We start from the raw sequence: 24,514 nt of genomic DNA on the forward strand, positions 1-24,514 counted from the left end.
ACAATAAAGGAAACTGCACAGAAATAACTCTACATGTTGCTTTTGATTCTTGGGGCCTGGCAGTGCCCAAGAATCAAATATAATTGATATAACTTCCTTTTAGTGCCACTTTGAAATCCCTTATTTAAACATATCAATAGGCATACAAAACAGCTTTATGTCACTTTTATTAACCTTATCTGTGCTTTAATTCCTTTGACAGGTCTCATTTTTGGGAGAAACTAGTTAAGGACAGAATCTACAAGCACTTTCTCAAACTAATAACTACATACTAACATTATAGACAGAGTAAGAATAAGCCCACAAGTGTCCTTGTCAGACCCTGTTTTATTGAAAAGGAGTTAAACAGTGTTTACTTGCTCCCTTATTATTTAACTTATATCTTCATGATATTGCAGTGTCCATTAAGGCATAATATTTTTTCTCCCCCTCACTTAATGGACAGAAAATTTCTATGTTAATGTATGCCGATGTTATAGTTTTTATTTCCTGTATAGTACATTATTAGCCAGATTAAATATTTACTGTGGAAGGAAAAAACTGAAGATAAATTATAATAAAACAAAGTAGTAGTCTTCGGCAAAAGTAATACTCAACACAGACAGACAATTAATGCCCAATAAATAGTGCAATACCTCTCTTTTAAATATCTAGGCATCACCTTTTCTAAGTCCCTTTTATAGAAAACACATTTAACTACTATCTTAGCAACTGCCCACCATACAGTAAGCACTATTCTGAATTGTTCTATTTCTAAAGGAGGGCAACTATAGCCTCTGCACTTAAAATATTCCAAGGCGAAGATGTTCTTTGGGGCTAAAGTTTGGTGATTCTTTTGTTGATTTTCAAAAACAAGGTTAGTCAACATGTGTCAAAGAAATAATAAAGGGCAGTTGCATGAATAGGTCATTGAACAATCTGGACTATTTGGACCAGCCCTGTTTTGTATAAATCTCACAGATATTGGCTAGTCTTATAATAGGGAAGTTCTCACCATTCAAGGATCTAAAAGCAGATCATGAAAATGTGCTTACTCTGGAAAATGATGTAAAATCATTGCTTTTTGCTCTCGTTACGTATTTTCCTGCTCATTGGCATGTTAAACTTGTACAAATACATCATTTGACAACCAATTTTTCAGAATTTTCAGCTACACCTACCTGGTATTCTATGGAGCATAACTTTTTTATTTTTGATAGAGGATGTTCTGGTATATAGAGATAAAAACCGAATAACACAGGTTCTGTTTTATTGCACCAAAGTCTTTTTAATGTAATAAATAATTTGTTACACCCTGCTCAACTTTAGGTACAGATAAAACTGTGGCATTAATACATTTTGACAGCAAAAAAACTGAAACTAAGGACATGCTACTTTTAAAAGTTTTTCTTAATCAAATATTCTAGAAATGTTATCTACTTTATCTTCCAAAAATAGAAGTCCATTTCAGAGATGGCTGACCATGCTGAAATGTATCAGACTGGCTTAAATGCTATGGTTTATCTTTCGAAAACAAGTTTCTGGCAGAGCTATTGATCGTAATTGCTAAAGTGCATCCCATGGTCCTATTTCAGGATTCCTCTGGGCATTCCCCCCACTTTTTTCCAGGAGTTTTGCCTGTTCCAAACATGTGCATCGATCAAATATATCATGCTATCCCCTGCCACTTTCGTTTTCAAATGACAACACTTCTTTATTAGTGCAAGCTGTAACCTGTTGCCACAATTCTGTATCCAACAGTTTTAAGAATTCTGCTTTCTGTAATGTTCTGTCACAGTGTATTGTACCACCCAAAGATTATTGAGAATTTGTCCAACTTCTTGAACATAAGCAAAGACTGGGCATGAACATATTTCAAAATTGTTTCTAACCTAGGTGCCACCCCCACCCCCCACTCCCCATTTAAATCGGTAGATAGAAATCAATTACAAAAGCTAATACCGTTGATTTGTTTTTAATGAAATGTATTATCCAGCTGAAATGTGCTTAGAAATATTACATAGCTGTGACACAAGAATGCACTTAAACAGACTTGGAGGATCCATTTAAGTCAACTGATCTTCTATATATTACTGTGATTTGAGGTACCTAAGGCTTTTTGTATGGATGGGATCAGTAACTCTTAAACATGATGTGTGATTTATACTTTAGTTACCAAACTGAATGCATCCTGTGTGCTTTAGATTATCAAACGGCTTACATGTTAGAGCAAAGAAGGCAACCAATTTAATCTCAAAGTTTGTCAATTCTATCAGACTCTATTAGCATGACTAACAGACTGTGGAAATTATAATTAAAAATAACTGCAGAACATCAGAATGCCTTCTCAGTGTGTTACATTATGACATAGCTGGTTTTCTTTGTGTTGATGCCAATTGTTAAATTCTACACTAAGAGATTTGGAAAAACCTTTTTTTTTTTTACATTTTTTAAACAACTTTTTAAAACCCGCCTTTATTTTTATAAATAAGATGACATCTTCTTCCTATTTTCTTCACAACTGCAATCTTATGGGTTGGGCTAAGAGTGATTGGCCCAAAGTCACCCAGATGGCTTTCCTGCCTAAGGCAGAACTAAAACTCACAATTTCTTGATTTAAGAAAGCAGTAGAGCAGATAGACCAGAAGCAAGTAACTGGCACAAATTTAAAACCTCTAAAAATAAAGAGATTAAATGGTGATGGTGGGAGTTAGGAAACCCAGTGAAGTATTGGCAAGAAAGCATTAGCAGCTATACAATTCTGGGCCAAAGCAACACTGTTCCCTTTCAGAGACCTTCCGCGTTATCCAGGAATTTCTCCCAGGAATAACTTTTATAGCGAATGCACCTGGGAAAACTAAAATATATGAAATTCTCAGAGCTACTGAGGTGAATAGCATAGACACGCCTAGTTCTAAAAGACAATGAAGAAAATCAGAACGCCATAAAATCCTTTGGAGAAAAACATAATGTGTATGTTTGCAATGAGAAGAGTTACCAAATTGGGATGATAGTATTCTTCTAAAAAGATGCCACATAGAAGGCCACAACTTATTTTTCCATTGTTACAGAATACAAATATGGAATCATGGTCTTAAATCAGAGGTCCCCAACCTTTTGGGCACCAGGGACCGGTTCCGTGGAGAGAGGTTTTTCTATGGACCGGATAATGCATGGTTTTGTATGTTGCCTGCATCTCACGGATGGGGCTTTGCTTGTTTGTGCGGTCCAGTTGCTGGCATGCTGCGGCCCAGTACTGGTCCATGGACTGGGGGTTGGAGACCCCTATCTTAAATTACAAGAATGTAGATTCTGATGTTAGGATAAAATCCTGTCATTAAGAGTAATCGAGCAGTAGACTTGTGTAGAGAAATGGTAATTCCCATCACTGGGAATCTTCAAACAAGGTAGGATAGATGGTGGAAATTTCATACATTCGAGCAAGTGCACCTTAATGGCTTTTCAATTCTGTGATGTAATAACTCTGCCTTGATTTTTTCTTATTTATGTGCAAATCAATGATAGGTTTCTAATTTTCCAGAACCACTACTGAAAAGGCCCCTAGACAGTGGTGGGATTCAATTATGTGAACAACCAGTTCTCTGTGTGGATGCCGCTTCTGGGCCTGGGCAACAAAAAATTAGTTACCGGTTCTGCCAAAGTGGTGCAAACTGGCTGAATCCCACCACTGGCTGGCCCTAGACCCTAAGACTCAGCTTGAATCATCACTCACTTTTTGTTCCCAAGTAGTTTCACATTAATGGAATTTCTTTAATTATGTTTACCCTAATGCCCTTGTCTGGAGGTGCAAGCTTGCCTTTTTGTATTTATTTGGGACAACGATTTTGTTTTTTGTATTAAAACTGTAGTAAAGAAAAAACTGCAGTTCAAGACACATCAGTTAAGAACTGTTGTGCACTATGCAAAATATTTTATATAAAGTGAACCAGTGACCCCTAATGGGATTTCCCTGTTACTACAGGTTTTAGCCAAGGCCTTTTTAAGTCTTATGTATATATGGATATTTAATTATCACCTGAAGGCCTACCAGGCATCCAAAATATATAAATTCCTCCATATATTAGAAGAAACAGTGCCGGTAAGATGTAAACATGTATACAGAATTTTTTTCTTATACTTTTATTCAAGAATTGAAAGCAAACAACACATTTTAAATACAGGGGAAAAAATCACCTAAATGTTTATCAAGTTTAAATGTATTGTCCATAAGTCTGTTTTCATTGTTATCACCTATAATACAAGTTTACAGTGGTACAAAAATGGCAAACTTCATCTAATCAATTATGGTAGAAAGCCTTAAAGTATCTGTATGAAGAATGACACTTGTATAGGCACATTGTGGTAGAAGAAATACATTTCGATTGTGCATTTTTTAATTATTTGGACCTAAATGATTTAAATAAGATGTACTAAGTTCAATAAAACCATTTTGTATACTTAAACTGTAGTTTTTTGTCTCAGAAATCTGAAAAAAATAATTCAGAAAAGTCAGAATTCAGACTAATTGCTTAGTACATATAACTGAAGCTCATGCATTGATAAATCATCATTACTTTTGCTACAGTATCTTGAAGTACTGTAACAAGCCGTAGGATAGCAGCTTGATTAGGGTTTTAGTCTTAAACACTGATAATGGATTGAATTGCATTGAATTCAATGGAATTCACAACTGAAAAAGCATGCGTAAGATTTTGTTGCAAGTCAATACATCCACATATACAGGTTTAACCAACTATAGAGATAATTTTATCAATTTCTCTCAAAATTGGATCCTCGGGAGAAGAGTATTTGAGATTTGGCATTCCAGTAAGAGATGCAGTTCCACTGTCATTCATAAATACAAAAGTTTATTGGCACGTCTTTAGTATAGAACGACAATGCTTTTCAATACCACAACATTAAAGACTTATCAAGTTATTCAAATACAAAACTACTGGTTTATCACAACTAAGGTATACAGCGCAGATTTAATAAAAGATATACCAAAAAGATACAGTTCACAAATTCATTATGACCAAAATAAAAATAAAAAAGGCCAATTCCTCTTTAGCTTAGAATTTGTTTCACACAAATAAACATACATTATTCCTTATAACATAGGAAATGGTTTAAAAATAACTTTAAAAGAACTTGTCTATGACAGAAGAAATAACTCTTAAACCTTTTTTAAAAAATAATTTGCAAATATTTCTTTGCTTTTTACAGTATCTGACTGCTAATTAATTTATGTTTGAGGACACTAATTAGGTCAAGGTGCCAATTCATCCTTTAAAAACTACACAGAACACAGTGCCTTGGTACACACATACAAATGGCCTAAGGTGAAAGTTAATAAATAAATAAGTACTGGTGACACTATTTGCCTGTGTGTTCAGAGCTCAATCCCGCTGCTATACAATCCCCCTTCACTTCAGTATACCTGCCTGAAATCACCTGTTGAAGTGACTGGAGGCCTACTATGATACTTGATGGACTGCACTCAAAGGCTTCAAGGCTATCAATCCCTACCCTAGAATAAACCTGTAAGCCCAGTGACCAAGAACTTACTTCTGAATAATCAGACACAGAAGTGTTTTACCAGCAATTTATTTGAATTTATAAGGGATAATGCTGCTTCAGAAAGCTTTATATATGTTGAGTTGAAATTTAAAATATTTTCTTTAAAAAAGCTATCAAAGCACCATATACTAAGAGATTCTGTTTATATTGAGGACTATTACAACATTTATGTTGAGAATAATTAAGTATGCATTTAATTTCTTACATCCTAGGTTTGGGAGTACTGTGTTTCCCACCAAATTGTACAATATTTATAGGGCTGAGAAAAGAGAAGTGAAAAAAATCTGTGGAAAGAGCAATATTTAACCAGTTACAGCATTATCCTATCTAGGTTTGCATATCTGCGTATTTACAAATTAGTGTGTAGTTTTGACTCTGAATCAAAGTGCAACAAACAACTGCCACGTGATTGTAGTACAGAATGAAACCGCTTTCGCCTTTTCTTTTTGCTTGTCATCTTTTCCACTCTGGGGGAAGCAATAGCAAGTCAGCAACAACGGACATGAGGTCTTGGAGGAGGCAGTTCTGGTGGAATCTCTGGTTCTGGCTGCAGGGACAGGATGCTGTTGGACAATTCATTTCTTATTACATCCAAAGGCATCTTAAATGAACACCAAAAATACACGTCAGCAGCATCTTACACAGAATTCTACTGAAGCCGATATACATACATCTATAAGTACAGGTAGTCCTCGACTTACAACGGTTCGTTTAGTGACAGACTGAAGTTACAACAGCCCTGAAAAAAGTGACTTATGACTGTTTTTCACACTTATGACCTCTGAAACATCCCCGTGATTACATGATCAAAATTCAGACACTTAGCAACTGACAGGTATTTATGACGGTTGCAGTGTCCCAGGGTCATGTGATCACCTTTTGTGGCCTTCCGACAAGCAAAGTCCATAGAGAAGCCAAATTCACTTAACAAATGTGGCAAGAAATTTAGTAAAATGGGGCAAAACTCACTTACCAACACAAATTTTGGGCTCAATTGTGGTCGTAAGTCAAAGTCTACCTTTATATTCTCTCTACATCAAATGTTTCTCAACCATGACATGAAGATGTGTGGCTGGGGAAATCTGGGAGTCGAAATCACAGATCTTCAAGTGGCCAAGGGTGATATTGCTCTACACCTCTTTTCAAGCTCAAATGGTCATGAATGCCATGCAGAGGCCAGTTAATTAGTCTGACAGTGCAGCATTTTAGTGTTTCATACATTGCTACGAGTCACTTTTAAATAAAAAGCGAAGAAAACAAAAAATATCACTGTGTACCATTAAATATAAATTAATTAAATAGAAAAACAATTTTCACTGTGCAACAGGGTTATTTTCTTAATCATGTCACTTTGGCCACTGTCTGACAGCATTTCTCACTCTTCAGAAGACCAGATTTTCGTTTTATATCCAGAGACGCAGACAACTTCTGTATAACTTACAAACATTCATCAGACCACCTTGACTTCAAAACAGACTGAACTGAATTCTCTTCTACTGTGTTTGAGAGTCAATCACACAAAATGTATGTAATACCTAGCTAGGCTATAAGTATGAGACACCTAATCTAGAATGCAAGCATAGTATTGCTTTCACAATCTAGTCTACATTTGTACCTTAAATTAAGATTACGTTAAAATTTCTTAGGTAATATTAAAGGAGTATCCATAAAATTTCCTATTCGTTATATACATTAACATTCAACCACATTAATCAATTATCCTATGAAACAGTTTTATCTGCCAACTGAAGCAAGCAGAGATAATTCAGCAATTAAAAGCTGCTAAAATTGTTTCATAAATACTGTATATACAGTCAACAAATTAATACAGTTAGCTCTGACTAAATCACTGATGTCTAGGGATTACTTATATTAAATTTCATAGGAAGTTAATTTCTTACAGTATAAAGATCATTTACCTTTTTTAAAATGTCATCAACTAGTTTTAAAAATATTTCATCCACATTAAAATTATCCTTGGCACTAGCTTCACAAAAACGCATCCCAGTTATCTGCTGAGAAAACTATTAGGGGAAAAAAATAAAGATTTATATTACTGGGTCAGTTCAATTACAAAAATCTTTCACTGGATTGAAAAACAAATTCCTAAAACTTACTGTATACTACAATAACATTAGATAATTTTAATTATAAATGGGTAATATTTTAAAAATCATTTTTTAAAAATAGTTAACATTGAAAATATTTGATCTCGTCTTTCAAAATTTTATTTTTACTGTCGTTATGGTGATTTCTAATCCTAGCAAATCTTTATTTCCTTGCAAATTCCTCAGTGGCAGAATTCCTCTGAATAAATGACACTATTTTTTAGATTTGGAAACTAACATACTGTAAGAGATATAGATTCCTGATATAAATTAATCAGAAATCCTCAATGATCACCTTATTGGTTTATTCTGTATATCACTTGTAAGACCTTAGCCTTAAGAAGTGCTTAAGGGCAAACAAATGGAAATAGTTTTGATATTACAAATATATTCAATGTTTAGCTTCTGTGATCTTCACATTTCCACAAGAATGAATGTTGACTTTTATCTTGACCTACTTTTTCTCCTTGTTGCCGACTAATCTCTCTGTCCACTTCACAGTCTAACTTATTTCCAACCAATAGTAGCTCTGCATCTTCTGAGGCATACTGGAAAGAAAAAAGAAAAAAGAAAAAAAAACAATACAATCATTTACAAATGTCTGTTTACAAATGAGGCTTTAGTTTTCATATAAGAGAGTGAAGATATTTGACCAGTATGTTCTTTACAAATCACACTATGGATCTGTGCACATATTATCATGAATGATTGTGCTTTATTTTGGTGGCTTTTTGATGTATATTGTTTCTAATACAAATTTACTATTGTTATGCAACTATAAAATAATGAAAAACAGAAAAATAATGTACTAAATAATATTAGATAGGGAAAGCTTTGTCTCAAAGCTTATGGCATATAACTACTTTATGCTTTTTTTTGTTTATGTTTAGAAGTCAGCCTTTTCAATAATGTGCTACCACTTAATGCTTAAATATCAATCAATGAAAGGTAAAAATCATAAGTCAGTGGTGGCGAACCTATGGCACGCGTGCCAGAGGCGGCACTCAGAGCCCTCTCTGTGGGCACACGCGCCATGCCCCAGAGATGGCAACCGCCCTCTTCAACCAGCCACCCGCTAACTCGCCGAGGTCCCACGTGGCTGGATGCATCCCAGCACCCATGCGCTCGCTGGCCTCTGTGTGCAGGGACCGATGGTGTCAGGCAGCAGCCACCCCGGCCCCTGCCTCACCTTGCCCTGTGTGACAATGGCACCCCCACCCTGCCTCGCCTTACCTTTCCCCACAGGACGAGCCTCCTGCCCACCGCCCCACCTGCCAGAGACCCTCTGGATCTCACCCAACCCTGCCCGGCCCCCAGAGGCGTCCCTTCCCACGAGCAACATTGAGGTGATCACACCCACCTTGGCCACACCCACCAATCTGCCATGACCACCATAGCCATGCCCATCCAGTGGGCCACGCCCACCTGGCACCCAGCGATAAATAAGTGGGTTTTGGGTTGCAGTTTGGGCACTCGGTCTCTAAAAGGTTCGCCATCATTGTCATAAGTATTTCCTATTTTTAAAAGGTCACATACCTTATTTGTGAAATTTAATCTTATACCCTGTTCAATTTTAACAATTAACGATGTGGAAATACCTGATTATGCAATATTAGAGAACTGATAGCTAACACTCAAAGATCTCGATCAGGGGTGTCAAACTGCTGGCCTGCGGGCCAGTTGCATCATACGGAGGCCACGCCCACCCCAGCAACGCAAAAAAAAATCACGATACGTCGTGACACATCACGTGACACGGCGAGTTTGACACCTGTGATCTAGATAATGGCCACATTGCAGTAGGAGAACTCTTCAGAGCTGAATTGCCACATTTAGCACTGACATAAAACCTATTTTAAGGACCAAAATCAACCCTGTTCATTTTGGGAAATTTAAACTTACCTTATCAATCATTTTCATCCATTTTGGCAAATCATCAAACGTCTCCTTCTTTGTGATGTCATATACCAATATTATTCCCTTGGCACTTCTATAATAAGCTGAGGTAATGCTGTTGAATCTTTCTTGACCTGCTGTGTCCCTAGGAAGCAGCAGCAAATATAGATACAAATATTTAACTACTTTACAGAGCATCTCAAATTTCTATAATAAATTTTATACCTTAAAGCAGGGGTAGTCAACCTTGGCTCTTTTATGATTCGTGGACTTCAACTCCCAGAATTCCTGAGCGAGTCATAAAAGAGCCAAGGTTGACTACCCCTGCCTTAAAGTCTGCATTTTTCCTACCAAAAAGGCAAGGGCTAAAGAAAAAAAAAATAAGAAACCTCCCCCAAAGAAAATAATTTCTTGTAAAGGAATGTGCATGCAGAAGCTATCTTGTTTCTATGTGTATAGTCAGTGAGTGATTGCAGTGGTAAATTCATACAAGACAACTATGTGACTGTGGATTCAAGCATGCAACATGATGATCATAAATCTTGTTATTAGTGCCCTAGCTTCTACTTTAGAATCTTACCAGTTATGGCTAGGCATATATTGTGGTATGTTAAAAACAACAACAACACAAGAGCATAAGCCAAGTGAAAGTTCAGAGAAATGAGACGTGAATTTACATAATCTCAGGGTTTTAGTTAGATATGGACATCACTTTATCGCTTCCTCTGATAGCAACAAGACAGAGAAGCATCCAGACCTGCTCCATTTGCTCATGGGCAGCATTGATGGCAAGAGATAAGACTTGAGCATATGTTTCCTGTTCCTGCATATTCAAATCACTTATCTCAAAACAAACACATTTTCTCATAATTAAATCCTCCTTGTTTCCAATGAGAGATTCGAAGATGTTGTATGTTATAAGAGATTTTGTTTTTAGAATTTCAATCCTGTTTGAGTTGAGAATAACTATTAATTTTCATCAAGGTACAACTACAATTTTAAAATTTTAATAAATGTATTTAGGAACCCAGTTACAGGTTTTATTCATGTAGAAGAGGAAATCCTTTCAGTTTGTCATACTCTTTTGGGTTTACTAGGAAGAGATGAATACTTATTAAGGTTATTCTTTTAGTTTTCTTTGTCAACACTGCTATAATTGCTAACTTTACTATAATAACATCATCACTCTAAATGATTCCAGATGGAGTAACTGTGAATAAATAGCCTTTATTTTCTTTTTATTTCTAATTGGGTTTTTTCATTATGTAAGCATCACAGAGTCACATGGGTATCATGGGGGTGATATAAATTGAATAAATAGATAAAATAAAGTTGAAATTAGCCTGTAAGCTGTGAGTTTTTAGAACATTCCTTATATAAAATATGCATACTTTAATCTGCATACTTTGAGTTCTTAGAGAAATGAGCTTCTAATCTGTTCCAGACAATCAGCTGCCTTAAACAAAGCACAAGCATTTCCTATAAATGTACACACCTATACTATGTACCAATATACCTTACATTAATAAACTCAAATATCAATGTACCGTAAGTACCTTTCAAACAGTGCATTTAATAGATTTAGGGTGCATATTTTATGAATATTGAAATAATTAAAATGCTATATTATCTTTACAAAAAGTTATGCCTTTATGAACCTCTTTTTCTTGTATGTGGAAAATTAGATCTATTTATAATACTAGACTTTCAAGTGGCATTCTCATTTATCAACATAATTTTTTTGATGAGGAGAACTTGCAATTCCAGTACTTTTCTCTAAGATCCTGACCAGAAAAAGCAAATACAATCTTATTAGCACCTTTTCTAACACACAAATTAAAATTTTCATTTTTGTTATATAAGGAAGAGAGTATGACTCTAACAAATTGACAAGGAAAGAGGCAGTGTAGAGCAGCCTGGTATGCAGAACAGAGAAGCTGCCTTTTATCTACATTTTCTAGATGTCAGAAGGTTGATTTGGCCATGTTGTGAACAGCTTTTGCTTTGATATGATTAGAAAAGGATTTACACAGCTTCAGCATCAGGAATACCTTCAAGGTACGTTCTTCTAAGACAGTGGTTCCCAACCTTTTCCATACCTCGCACCCCTAGAATGCTTCTGATATATTCTCGCACCCCTTACAAAAATTCAGAATAATGGCCACAAATTATGCATATAGGCTATAGTTTTGAAAACCCAAGCACCCCTGGTTGGGAACCCCTGTTCTAAGACAACAGACTTGATCAAGATTCCCCAAATACTGCATTTTCTTATCCAAGACAGAATGCAAAACATGCCAAATCCCATTCTTAGGTCACAACAGACAATCCATTAAATGGCGTCAGACATTTACAGAAAACATATAAATGGTTGAAGACTTGGAAGGTTAGAGGAAGGCATTAACTGCCTGAAACTCCCCAAAGAGAAATTATTCTTGATATTAACATTAAAACAGCTAGTTAAGGAAATCAATTTTACTGGCCTGGAAACGTGAGGGAGGGGCAAAGCAGGCCTAAAGTACCCTTTCAGTCAGAAATGGACACGTGACTCTGAATTGCAGTGTTTCCCCAAGACCCTTTTTTGAGGCCTCACGGCATGAGTGCTGAAAACTGAGTTGGGAAGAATACACAACAACCATAAAGTATGTTCTAAAATAGGCATAAAGAACTCGTATTTTTCTCAAATCCAGGCCCACCCTATATATGGCCCCACCCATCTTGTTATCAGCACTCCTTCCATGTTAATTATGGCCCCTAGCTACCAATAATCATCCAATCCTGCCTTCTCAATTCTTAAGTCCAGTTTCAGTTCTCATACATTATGACAGCTCAATACATATGTAGATAGAGTAAATGAACATTCTGACTGAGATTCATTAAACTCAATGCACATACAAAAATGTTTCTGTATGTACTCTATTTTATCTCAAAAATCTCTTTCTTAACAAGCTTGGTTTGAAGGTTCTTCCAATCAACTGGGATAAATGTTTAGAGACAAAATAGCCACAGTGGGAAGACAAGCCATAAACCCTTCAGTATGCATATACTGAAGACTTAATACTACCAAAGAACAAAAACAGCAGTATTATATAGAAAATCATATAGAAGACAATGCTACATCTCAGATATATTAATTGCAAAACATGTATGCATTCCGAGTTCTCCATTTACGAATTCTAGCAGTTTTTAAGGGCAGATATAAATCTACTGAATCTATGTCAAATACTACTACTACTACTACTACTACTACTACTACTACTACTACTAGAGTTGAGAGGGACCTTGGAGGTCTTCTAGCCCAACCTCCTGCTCAGGCAGGAAACCCTATATCATTTCAGACAAATGGTTGTCTGGTCTTTCTATTCAAGAGTGCAGAATAAGGAAATATCTATGTAAAAACAACAGCTGCTCTCCCACATTAGACAGAACCAAATGTTTCTGTCTAGATTTCATTATTATCAGTATCCATCATTATCACTGACCTTATCATGTATATTTATCATTACACTGACAATTTTTACAAGGAGGCCCAAGCTGCATAATCATTTTCATGCCACTGAATTTTTGCAATTATATTCACCCTATCCATTTAGTCTTTTTGGATACTGAAAAGGTAGCCTGCCCAAGAAAGATTCCAATTTGTTATCCCAAAGATGCTTTTTCACAAGGCAACTGGACTTTCTTGTTTTTCTTTGAAGACATTTAGCTTCTTATCCAAGAAGCTTCTTCAGCTCTGACTGGATGGTGGGGAATGGAAAGATTTATACTCCTTGCAGATAGCTGGTCATTTGTATTCTTTTAGTGAGTTGTTAGTGCTACCTGGAAGCTTATATGTGTCTTCAGGGTCACCTGAGTAGTGCAAATGTGTGTGGAGCTTCTTGGAACTGGTGAAAGGACTGTGTTGTAGACTGGAGATAGATGATGTAGTATCCCTCTCCCTCTGTTGAGAGAGGGCTGTTCAATTTTGACATAGATGGTCTCTTTGACCCCTCTTTCAGACAGTCCTCTCTGTCCAAAATGTGGACTTCGCTGTCTTTGAAAGAGTGGCCTTTGTCTTTTAAATGCATATGGACTGCTGAATCTTGCCCTGATGAGTTTGTTCTCCTGTGTTGTGCCATGTTTATGAAGTTGTTCCAATTTGTTCTTCAGCCTTAACAGTAACAACAATGCTACATTTGGTACTTGGTGGCATTTTATCACAGTCAGTTTTCTACTCACTGCTGCCAAGACAGTCCCATTTCTATTTAATTTAAACAAATAATCCTATCAAATTGGGGATCCTATCACAATTGGACAAACAAAAGGAAAGAATATTGACCAAGTAGCCCATATAAGCACTTCTAAATAAAATGAAAATAAGGTGTGATAAGTATGTACTACTATTCCTAGCATGATAACGCTACCATTTCTAATATAATAATCAGCATCTCTTGATGTATTGCTTTTGCTGAAAATGTAAGTCTTAATTACACCTGTTCACCAGAAAATTAGCTTTACCAAACATTTTTAGAAGGCTTAAATATAAAGGCATATTTAAAATGAAAAACATATACTTGAACTCTAGCTTTGATTAAATCATTGTTTTGTGCTAAACAGAATAGAGGAACAAGTAAAGGAACAATACTTATTTAACAGCATAATTAAAACTAAAGTGTCCTACAAACTGGATTCTTGAACACAACGAAACAGAAATGGTTCATAACTGCCTTCTCCTAGCCCCCCCCTCCTTCCAACCTGGAATTCCTTGATGCTGTCCCATCCATTGCTAATCAGATTTATTTTTACAGGAAATAAAAGATAACCAGAAACATTTGTCAAGCTTGAAGCCCAGATTCTTTAACATTCTTTCTGCTTAATTCTACAGCTGAAGTCAGTTCTTAAGAAAATTATGCAACAGTGACATAAGATTCCTGATTTTTAGAAGATGAATTGGGAAATGGTGGAGAAAGGAAAATCCTACAGCTTGAATGAGAAATTTGTCCAAATATTAAAATATAGAGGGTCAGTCACATTTGTATTGTGAAAGTCTTTCATCTAAAGTGCATCTTCATTAATTCAAATGGATGAGAAAAATCCTTGTGTGCTTTACTCAACTCCACTGAATCGAAAAAAGCCTTACAATTGTTAGAAGGAAACAACTATACAGCCATTTCCAAAGTAGGACTAAAGAATGCAGAACAAGGGCAATTTGAAGTAGAGGAGAAATTTATTCCGAGAGCACAGTACAAGATCTGCTGGTCAGAGGTGGCCACACTGAGCCCTCCCCAACAAGCCCTTGCCTTGCTCCTCAAAAACTCACAAAAGATTTACCCACCCTCTAGGACAGTGGTGGCGAACCTATGGCACGGGTGCCAGAGGCGGCGCTCAGAGCCCTCTCTGTGGGCACGCGCGCCGTCGCCCCAGTCCTAGGCCTTCAGCTGGGTTTTATAAAACCTTTTCACTTTAGGCCTCTGCCGCCATGTGCAAAAAAAAAAAGGTTCAATCAATCAGTCAATTTCAACTTCTCGTGGGAAAAAAAAATCTTGCAAAGTTGGAATTAATTGATTGAACTTTTTAGTCCCACCCAGTCTGCTGTTACCACCGCAGCCACGCCCACCCAATGGGCCACGCCCACCCAATGGGCCACACCCACCCAATGGGCCATGCCTACCAGGCACCCGACGATGCATAAGTGGGTTTTGGGTTGCAGTTTGGGCACTCGGTCTCTAAAAGGTTCGCCATCACTGCTCTAGGAATTCCAAAAAGTGTGTTTAACTGGAATCACCAAAGGGGACGCTCTGGAGTCAGACACCCTGTTTTGTTCAGGTTTTTTTGCTTGTTTAGCATTGCAGATAGTCATGGCAATCAGTTTGGGGAAAGGATCTTTTATTATTTAAGAACTTTGGCATTCTGAAACGAATGCTCACCTTTTGCTACTTTGAAACTTTGACTCAAGTCTGTTGGATCTTCTCAGTTTTTGTTTCTAATGTAATTTCTAACCTTTTTCCACTGGAAATGGTGGAGAGATTTGAATGACATGGAATACAGAGAAGGGGACTGTTTGATTTCCTTTCCATACCTTCAAGGAAAAGCTTTACATACGTAGTCTGAGTATTAAACAACTAATTAGGCAAACATCATTAGCAAATGTTATTATATGTTAGTGTAGGAAATCTCATATGAGCTTTATTTTCAATGAAATACTATTCCAAGCCCTAAATTTAATGTATTTTTAAAACCTTCATTGAAATATTTAAAGAAATATTATGCATGGAGAATTTCAGAACTAAAAAGGTGTCTATCATGTGTTAATAAGGACTGAACACCCAGTAGCTTTTCAAAAGCTAGACTGTTCTAAGTATCACTCTAACCAAGCCACAACAATTGGTTAACTTTACTCTAAAAGACAGTGGCACATTAAAAAATCTACATTACCTCATTATTAGCTTCAGTACAAACCATCATGGCTAACCATCATTCTGGCTCAAGTACCAATTCTGTGGCCTTAGGATTCCAGATGGGAACACAGATGAGGAATGAAGTCATGCCAATAATTTTCAAGTATTAGAGTAACGGATGATACGAAAGATGCAACAGCAATTAACTCAGATGGAAGCAAGACAAACACAAGGTGCGACAAACAGATTTGATGGTGACCTGCCAAGAGGAGTTAGTAAACTGAATTGACTGCATCTGTGCAAGAGAAGAATCACTAAACTGTTTCTATGGTATTATCCAAACAACCATTGAATCCCCCCTCATCCCTGCTAGGCTGTTAACATATCTAGTAGTTATTACTACTATTAATTATGCAAGATGTACTATTAATACACTGGACTAATAACATTAGCTAGCTTAAAGAAGATTGTCCAAATAAAGCTGGATTAATCTCTCACAACAGCTTTTTTCTCCACACCAGTGTGAATAATTTTGTGATATGTAATATGCTAGTTTAAAATTTTATCAGAAATGAAATAACATAGAAATTGCCTATGACAATCATCACTCATATTTTGGCCATAAGGAGTTAAAACTATATATATTTTTCTTATTAGAGATCACCAATCACAGAACAGTATTTTTTTCATTTCATTTTTTTCATGGGTGCCAATATCATAGATGAGAGAGACTTTCCTAACCCATCCAAGTTTAATACTGTGAATAAACTACCAATTAAATAATATTTAGATTCAAAAAATGATGCTGGAATTGAGAAGGAGGCACTATTGCTGCATTATTATTTTCCCTTTAGAATTTGTTTTTTTGTAAGAAGAAAGCTAGACAACCCAACTCAGCTTTTTTAAAAGCCAAAATTTTTTGATAATTGTTCAAGTATGAAATCATTAAAATATATTCTCCTTATTTAACTGATCTTTTTGAAGTTCCTGGAAGTTAGGCAGAATATAAATAAATATAATAATTTTTTATGTAATTTAAAGAAATAATTTAATAACTATTATTTATTATTGTAAACTAATTTGGTTTAAAGACAGGAACACTACAGTTCAATAAATAATATGTCGTTATTTCAAACTGGTATTTCTACTTTCTGATCACTACTTCACAAATTGCTAGTTCCTATAGTTATATGCTGTGTGTGAGAAAAAAATTCAGCAGCAAATGAGTTAAAAGTTAATTATATTAGGCATCATACCACAACCATGCAAGAACACAAAATTTAAAAGAACATTCTGCTGGTTGCATTATTTTTTACTTACCAGATTTGTAATCTAATTTTCTTTCCTCTTAGCTCTACTGTTTTGATTTTAAAATCAACACCTATAAATAAAATACAGTAAATAAAAGAGGAGGAATAAATAGCAAATGCAAATACAAGTATGATAATTTTGTGCCTGTTCATATATAAGCAAGCTGAAGAGATAAAAGACAGATATTGCATCTGGATCTTAACTGCAAAACTGAAAATTCTTTCAATAAAAAGATTTCAATATTATGATTTACTCAAATTAAACTAGATATGCCTCATACCTTGACCAGTTTTATAGGAACCATCTGAAACTTTATATTAAAAAAAAACTTCTAGTTTGATCTAACTCAGTGGAAAGAAAGATCATGCTAGAAAAATCAAGGGTGATTTCTTACTGAAAGGAATTTTGTTCAACTTTAGTGTGCTCATGGAACTTATATGGCATTCTGTGATATTCTTGTTTCACTATTGCCAATAAAACCCCCAAAACTTCAAAAAATGATCCTCCATTATATCCATGTTTCATACATATTCTCTAAGTATTATAACTTATACCACAGTATACTGAAATCTGATCTTGAGAATACACTGTAAACGGATGAGGTAAATGGTCAGCCATGAGTGCAGAATCACTGGCTTCAAACAATATTTATTAAAAATACATTAAACTCACAGAAACATTATTCATTGACAATGTAAAGGTATACTACATACACAGACAATATTTTCTAATGTACATAAAATATGACAAAAACATTTTTTAAGATATTTAAACATTTTCAACTTGTTTTATGTACCTGAAGGAATACTGGACCTTTACTTTTCTAATAGGTGTTATCATAATAATATAACTTTCTAAAAAATGGATCAGTGAAAAAAAACGGATCAAATTTTCCAAAATAATTGACCAGTGAAAGTCGGATATGTGTTCAGTTGCTCTTTTGGATTTTAAGTCATATCTCTAGATGTAGATTATCTGATTTAAGAGTTACATAACTGCCTGTCTCTCACCTTGCTGAGTTGGAAGGAGAAAGAAACTACCCATTATAGTACTTCCAAAATACTCCTTATTTGCCTTATTATTATTGTCATTGGTCACCTTTATTTTTCTTTCCATTTGAACATGAAGTGTTTATGAAAGACTAACACAGTCTGAGGTACTTACATTCTCCCACCATCTAGAGGTTTTGTCTCTAAGTCACAGGAAGGAAAATTACATGTACTTTTTTAGACACAATTATTAGCAGGTACTCTTTGGCACTGTTTATGTATTAGGACAGGAACCCCCAAGAGTTGCTTACAAAAACATAATAGCAGCACTTTGTGTTCTTGATGAAGAGAGGTGAGAATTATGGTAGGCAGAGGAAAAAATGCACAGGAAAGCAATTAAAGGGGTTGGCAATTCCTATTTATTTACTACTCATGATAGAAGGTTATGTTTCTTCACAAATTGACTTCAGACTATCATTGCAAAACTGGAAGAGGGGTTAAGACCATCCTTTTCAGTGGTATGCCAAAAGTCACATTCAGAATTGATCTCTTTGCATCCATTAGAGTATACCCCCAGATAACTGTGCATAGAATCGCAGTCTATGTAAGCTATGTCAATTGAGGAACAAGTAGGCCAAAGGGCAAAAAAGCAAATACAGAATTAGACTTGGCTCAGCATGACCAAATCACACGTTAGAAAGATGGCCTTCATAATGCTGCAATAGACTGTAAAATCAAAACCATGTTTTTATCAGTGCTGTTTACAGCTGTGCAGCCTGTGCTACTCTACAAGTCACAACAATTAGCATAGAGTTCAGTGTATTCTGAAAAATGCTAAGATAAAACTACAAATACCATTGATGTGAGATTCTCACAGCAATTTCCCTACAGCCTAGTGGATGAAGTCCTGCAAGTCATACAATCATTTTCATATAATTGAAAATAACAAGAATCTCAAATAGTTTATTATCCAAAACCTAAAGTGCAGTTAATCATAAAATAAAATCATGCCTGTTTTGTTTCTTCTTATATTACTTCAGATGTTTATAACTCAACATGGATTTTGATTCTTATTTCAAAACCAGCATTTATTTACTACATATTAATTCAATTTTAATTTTGTTAGCTTTCACAGATAGTCCAATCCAGAACAAATGGTTGTTCAGCAGCTTGCAACTTTCCTTGCCAGCTTTCCCACTGAATTTCTGGGGAAGCCAGCGAAGACTGCAAACGGTGATTACATTATTGTGGGATGTTTGGCAACCAATCCAAGCACCTAGATCACGGGTGTCAAACTTGCCACGTCACATATCGTGATGTATTGAGACTCTTTTTGCATTGCTGGCAATGGGGTGGGCATAGCTTCGGTATGATGAAACTGGCTCGTGGGCCCGCAGTTTGACACCCCTGGCCTAGATCATGATCATACGATCTAGGGGACATTGGTGTATGGTGTTGTTGTGATGATTTTACTTTATACGTTATACAGCAGCAGTCCCCAATCTTTCTGGCTCGGCAGACTGGTGGAGGCAGGAGGGAGAAGGGATGGTTTTGCATGTGCGCACACCGCTTTTACAATGCAACTTTGTGTGCATGTGGGTGCTCACCCACCACTTCTGCGGCCCAGTTCCAGATGGGCTGAAACCCAGCACTGGCCCCTGGCCCAGGGATTGGGGATCCTTGTTATACAGGCTCAGTCGAACTTAAGTAAAGTTCTACTATTAGAAGCTCCTGGAAAGGTCATTCTGAATTCTGTCATTAAATGTTACCAATATATTCTCCCTCCTTTCAACTGGTGCCAAATACTAAAATCTTGGTGGCAATATTATACTTCTGTCTGGCTGTAGCAGTAGACTGGTCAAGACAAACCACTTATGATTAATGGACAAAGTGCCCTGGGAAGTAGAAATCCACTTTCAGGATAGTGTAGGACTACTTGAGAAGATTGCAGTTTGCAGCTTTGAAATGTTTCTGGTTTGACACTACTCCTACAATTTGTTTAGAAAAATATTTGCTCAACATGTCAGCTACATCTATTCTTGAAAAAGATAAATGAAGCAGATCAAATAAACATGTTATTTACCATTAACTTCTAAATTACCCTTCAACTCAGAAAGGAGACAATTTAAATTTGTCCAAAAACTTACACATGTGTGATCTATACATTCATATAACGGGTTAGTATTATGTAGTAACCAAGCTACATAATACTAAGTAACCAAGTAACCAAAGTGTGGAAATGTGTAAATTATATATGTGTATAATACTTAGTATTATATAGTAACCAAGCTACATAATACAAAGTAACCAAGTAATCAACCAACAAACCAAGTAACCAACCAAAGTGTGGATATGTGAGAAGAGGTTTACAGAAATAGTTTTGGCAGGATGTGTGGCATAATAACTATTCTCATACATTAAAGCACAAGATAGGAAGATGGGAAATGGATTTTCCAGATTTTAAGAGGGATTTTGTGCATTTTGTAGGAAATACCAGCTACTAAAACACTAAAAAAAAAATGAGTCAGAGCTATTCATTAACTTCTGCAATCCATGTTTCCAGTTTCTAAAGTTAGTGTACATATGAATGTTGGTAAGTTACTATTAAAAGTAACATGTATTGCAACCTGGTACATGTTTACACAGAAGTAAGTGCTCCTGATTGCAATGAGATATGCTCCAAAGTATAGGACTGAAGCCAAAGTAACGTTATTATACCTATAATATAACTATATTCTGATTTAAGTTACATTTATAGCAATTAATCCAACATTAAATAAAAAGAAATCCCATCTTTTAATCATGATAAAGGAAAGAAAAAAAATCAAGAGTGTGAACTATTAAATTTAAAAATCTAATGAATGTAGTATATGCAAATTATATGTATTAAAATGTATTTCAGTGAGGCTTATATAAATCCATTTAAATGTATATCAACCTATCATTAACCTGAGTAAAAAGAAAAGCATACAGAAATATTCCCTGCAATTTTATATAGTGGACAGTCCTATAAAGTCTCACTAGTATGCAAACATCACTGATCTTGAGTTAAATATTATAAGATTGCTGTAAGATTCTACTACAATAAATTAATTAATAGGAATAAAGAATACAGACAATTAAAACAATGTATCAGCCACCTTAAAAACCAAGTGCCCCTGCTGTCAAGTTCCAGCTGCATTTTTTTCACAACTATGAAATTTTGCCTTGTGAAACAAATAAACAATAAAGATGTTTAACAAATATTTTAGGAAAGGTAAATCTGATCTGCTCTGATCAGGAAAATTAATTTCTTAATTTGTCTATTCCAATAAGAATAACTTATCTATTTACAGATACAATGAACTGCTAGAATTACCTAATTGGTTTCTGAAGTGTATTTCAGGATAGTGGTTTTCAAGACATATTAGGGAACCTAGTAAATGAAGTTCAGTGTATATTTCTTTTAAGAGGTCACTACTGCCAGTATAATTTTTACGAAAAGCAACTTGCTCATCAACATCAGTCTTTATGTGTTGGTCAGGAAACAGATATAGCTAATGCATTTCATTAACTCAAACTACAAATTATCTTTCCAATTCAAATTAAGCATACAAATCCAGAGGTTTCCCAAGAGACAAAAGAAATGCGTGAAGTATTATTAGAAGCAGGAATTCTATAAATTACTAAAAGTAATCCATAAAGGTTTCACTCAAAAGAATTGTATTAAGATACTAAGTTCTAACTTCACCTTGGAATAAATCCTATTGCAAACAGTGAAATTTACTTCTGAAAAAATATGCATAGCACTGCCCCATGACAACCCGTTTTTCCTTAGGAAAAATGTATAAACCATAGAGGAGTATTTCAAATGGTTGATAATTTTAAAAGCAAATCTTTCTCTGATCTGTTTGTCAAATGGCATAAATGTAGTACTGTACAGGTTTTTCTGGATACCAAGACAATCTTATACTTTAAAGTTGCCCTCTCTGGCTTCTTCCAATGAGAAAAAGCTATCATGCTGCAGTTGACAATCTAGAAACAAAACAAGAAAGGGAGATCTACAGCCACATGCCTTTAATAAAAAAGCAATTTTGTTAATATTTGCAGCTAGATCACAGCTGACCATGGTCATATCCAAATGATCAGAACGAGCCTCAGAATGTGCCTGCAGTAGCAGTGGACAGATACTGTATTGTGATTATTGAAGGCCCATTGATGCTTGGTTAAAAAAAAAACACCTTAGTAGTCAACGGCAAATATCATCTTTTTTGAGGGAGCCTTTGAGTCGGCAACTGCCTGGACAAATTGCTGCAGTTTTCTTGGCAAGATTTTGGAAGTAGCTTGCAATTGCCTTCTTCCTAGGGTTGAGTGTGAGTGACTGGCCCAAGGTCACCCAGCTGGCTTTGTGCCTAAAATGGGACTAAAACTCATGGTCTCTTCGTTTCTCATCTGATGCCTTAACCCCTTTATGAAATTGGCACTCTAATCTTCTAAATAGCCAAACCTAATTACAGACACAAATTCTGTGAAAGTTTGTAACATTTCCTAACGAAAGAATAATTCCAATCATTTTAATTGAGGATTGTAGGTTCTTACAGTTTACACTTTATGAAGCAAAAGGATATTACTTATGAGAGGGGTTCACAATATCCCAGATGTAAGCATACACAAAAGTGTATAAAAGGACTGATGTATTGGCAGTCTTATGTTTCAATTTCTTCCCTGATGAACCAAGAAATACTGCTTCCCCATCCTGTTCTAAAACAATGCACAGTGTTTCTCGATCTGGGCAGTTTTAAGATTTATGACTTTTAACTCCCAGAATTCTATAGCTGGGGAATTCTGGGAGTTGGAAGTTACACATCTTAAAAGGTGGAAAAAAAACATATTTATTTCTAAAAGTTGAGTTTCCCTGGCGTAGTTTGATTATGTTTTAGTGGGGTTTTTGTATGGGGTATTTTTAGAGCAGGCCTGTTATTTAATTTGATTTTAGAACAGAAATTTGCGTATATTTATCGTGGTTTTTATTATCGCCTGTTCACCGCCCTGAGTCCCGTAAGGGAGATAGGGCGGTATATAAATTCAATAAATAATAATAATAATAATAATAATAATAATAATAATAATAATAATAATAATAATAATAATAATAATAATAAAAACAACAACAACATACATCCTGCAAGTTATCCTCACTTTTTCAGATAATAATAATAACAACAACATACATCCTGCAAGTTATCCTCACTTTTTCAGATAATAATAATAATAACAACAACAACATACATCCTGCAAGTTATCCTCACTTTTTCAGATCGGGGCACGGAGCGTCTGGAAGCAAGGGAAAGGAGGGGAGAGGATTTCAGGCCAGTCGTTGTTCGGGATGTGCCCCGGCATAACTGGGAAGCGGCCTCCCCGGGAAAGAAAAGGCGGAAGAGTTCAAAGCGCAAATCCAACGCTTGCCCAGCCCTGAACGGCGCCCTCGGCTGCCCTTCGCCCTCCCCCTTCCCCGCATCCGCCTCTCACGCGATCTGGCGCCGTCCATCTCTTCCCAAGGCGAGATAACCCTTTTCCTCTCTCTTCCCGGCCCTCTCGTACCTACGGTGGACTTGCAGGCCTCGCAGAAAGTGTCGTCCGTGAAGCGCTCCATCAGGCTGGTCTTGCCGACGCCTCGCGAGCCGATGATGATCACCTGCAGCTTGAAGTCGGCCGGCCGCGGCGGCTGCTTCCTGCGGCGGGCCTGAGGCCCCGACAGCGCGGGAGAGACCCCGGCCGAGCCCAGCCCGCCTCCGCCGAGCCCCGGCCCCCTCCGCTGCAGCCCAGAGCCCGGCTCCATCCACTCATGCGGCTCGCGCGGCCCACTCCCCGCCACCTCAGTCAGGGCCCGGCCCGAGACCGGCTGCCCTCGCCCGCCGTGAGCGTCACTTTGCCCCGGCCTGAGAAGAGGAGAAGAAACAGAAAATAGAAAACCGAGGTCCAGCCAGTGGGTGCAACCGCCCGGAAGTGAAGCCAGAGGCGGCCCTAGACGGTGGATGGCAAGACGCGCCCCCTTGCGGCCAGGAGGACTGCAGGCGGGAAACGGGAACCGTTTATTAAATTTATCCGCATATTTGATCACCTGAAACGATAGTGGTCTGGAAGAATGGGCAGGTCGTGTACCCCTCAAGCTTCCCGTATTCTATGGCTGGGGATATAGTTATTACAGGGAGTGTGTTTTTAAAATCTCTGTCTGAGCTATGCCTTTTAAATTACTATAAAGTAGCCTTTATCTTCAAGCACCATTGCCCGTTAC

The 24,514-nt window shown here is 36.5% G+C and overlaps 1 protein-coding gene across 1 annotated transcript; it reads right to left on the reverse strand.

Annotated features, from left to right (window-relative positions):
- Nucleotides 1-4,109: 4,109 nt before the first annotated feature.
- Nucleotides 4,110-24,058, reverse strand: RAB12 (RAB12, member RAS oncogene family). The gene is made up of 6 exons (XM_015814269.1): nucleotides 23,821-24,058; nucleotides 17,261-17,321; nucleotides 9,570-9,708; nucleotides 8,126-8,215; nucleotides 7,479-7,583; nucleotides 4,110-6,160 (listed from the first exon to the last, which is right to left on the reverse strand). The coding sequence occupies exons 1-6, from the start codon at nucleotides 24,056-24,058 to the stop codon at nucleotides 6,047-6,049; spliced, it is 747 nt and encodes a 248-aa protein (XP_015669755.1). The 3' UTR covers nucleotides 4,110-6,046.
- Nucleotides 24,059-24,514: the final 456 nt, after the last annotated feature.

The sequence above is a fragment of the Protobothrops mucrosquamatus genome, unplaced genomic scaffold (genome assembly GCF_001527695.2).
Source record: "Protobothrops mucrosquamatus isolate PMUCROS unplaced genomic scaffold, P.Mucros_1.0 scaffold233, whole genome shotgun sequence".
In the NCBI taxonomy this organism is placed as follows: Eukaryota; Metazoa; Chordata; class Lepidosauria; order Squamata; family Viperidae; genus Protobothrops; species Protobothrops mucrosquamatus.

Excerpts from the sequence above, each read along its gene's own strand:
- RAB12 (XM_015814269.1), bottom strand. The coding sequence starts at position 24,058 with ATGGAGCCGGGCTCTGGGCTGCAGCGGAGGGGGCCGGGGCTCGGCGGA. Across the intron at positions 17,322-23,820 it reads GGCCTGCAAGTCCACCGTAG|GTGTTGATTTTAAAATCAAA; the intron begins GTACGAGAGGGC and ends TTTTATTTATAG. Across the intron at positions 7,584-8,125 it reads GTCGGCAACAAGGAGAAAAA|TTTTCTCAGCAGATAACTGG; the intron begins GTAGGTCAAGAT and ends TTCCCCTAATAG.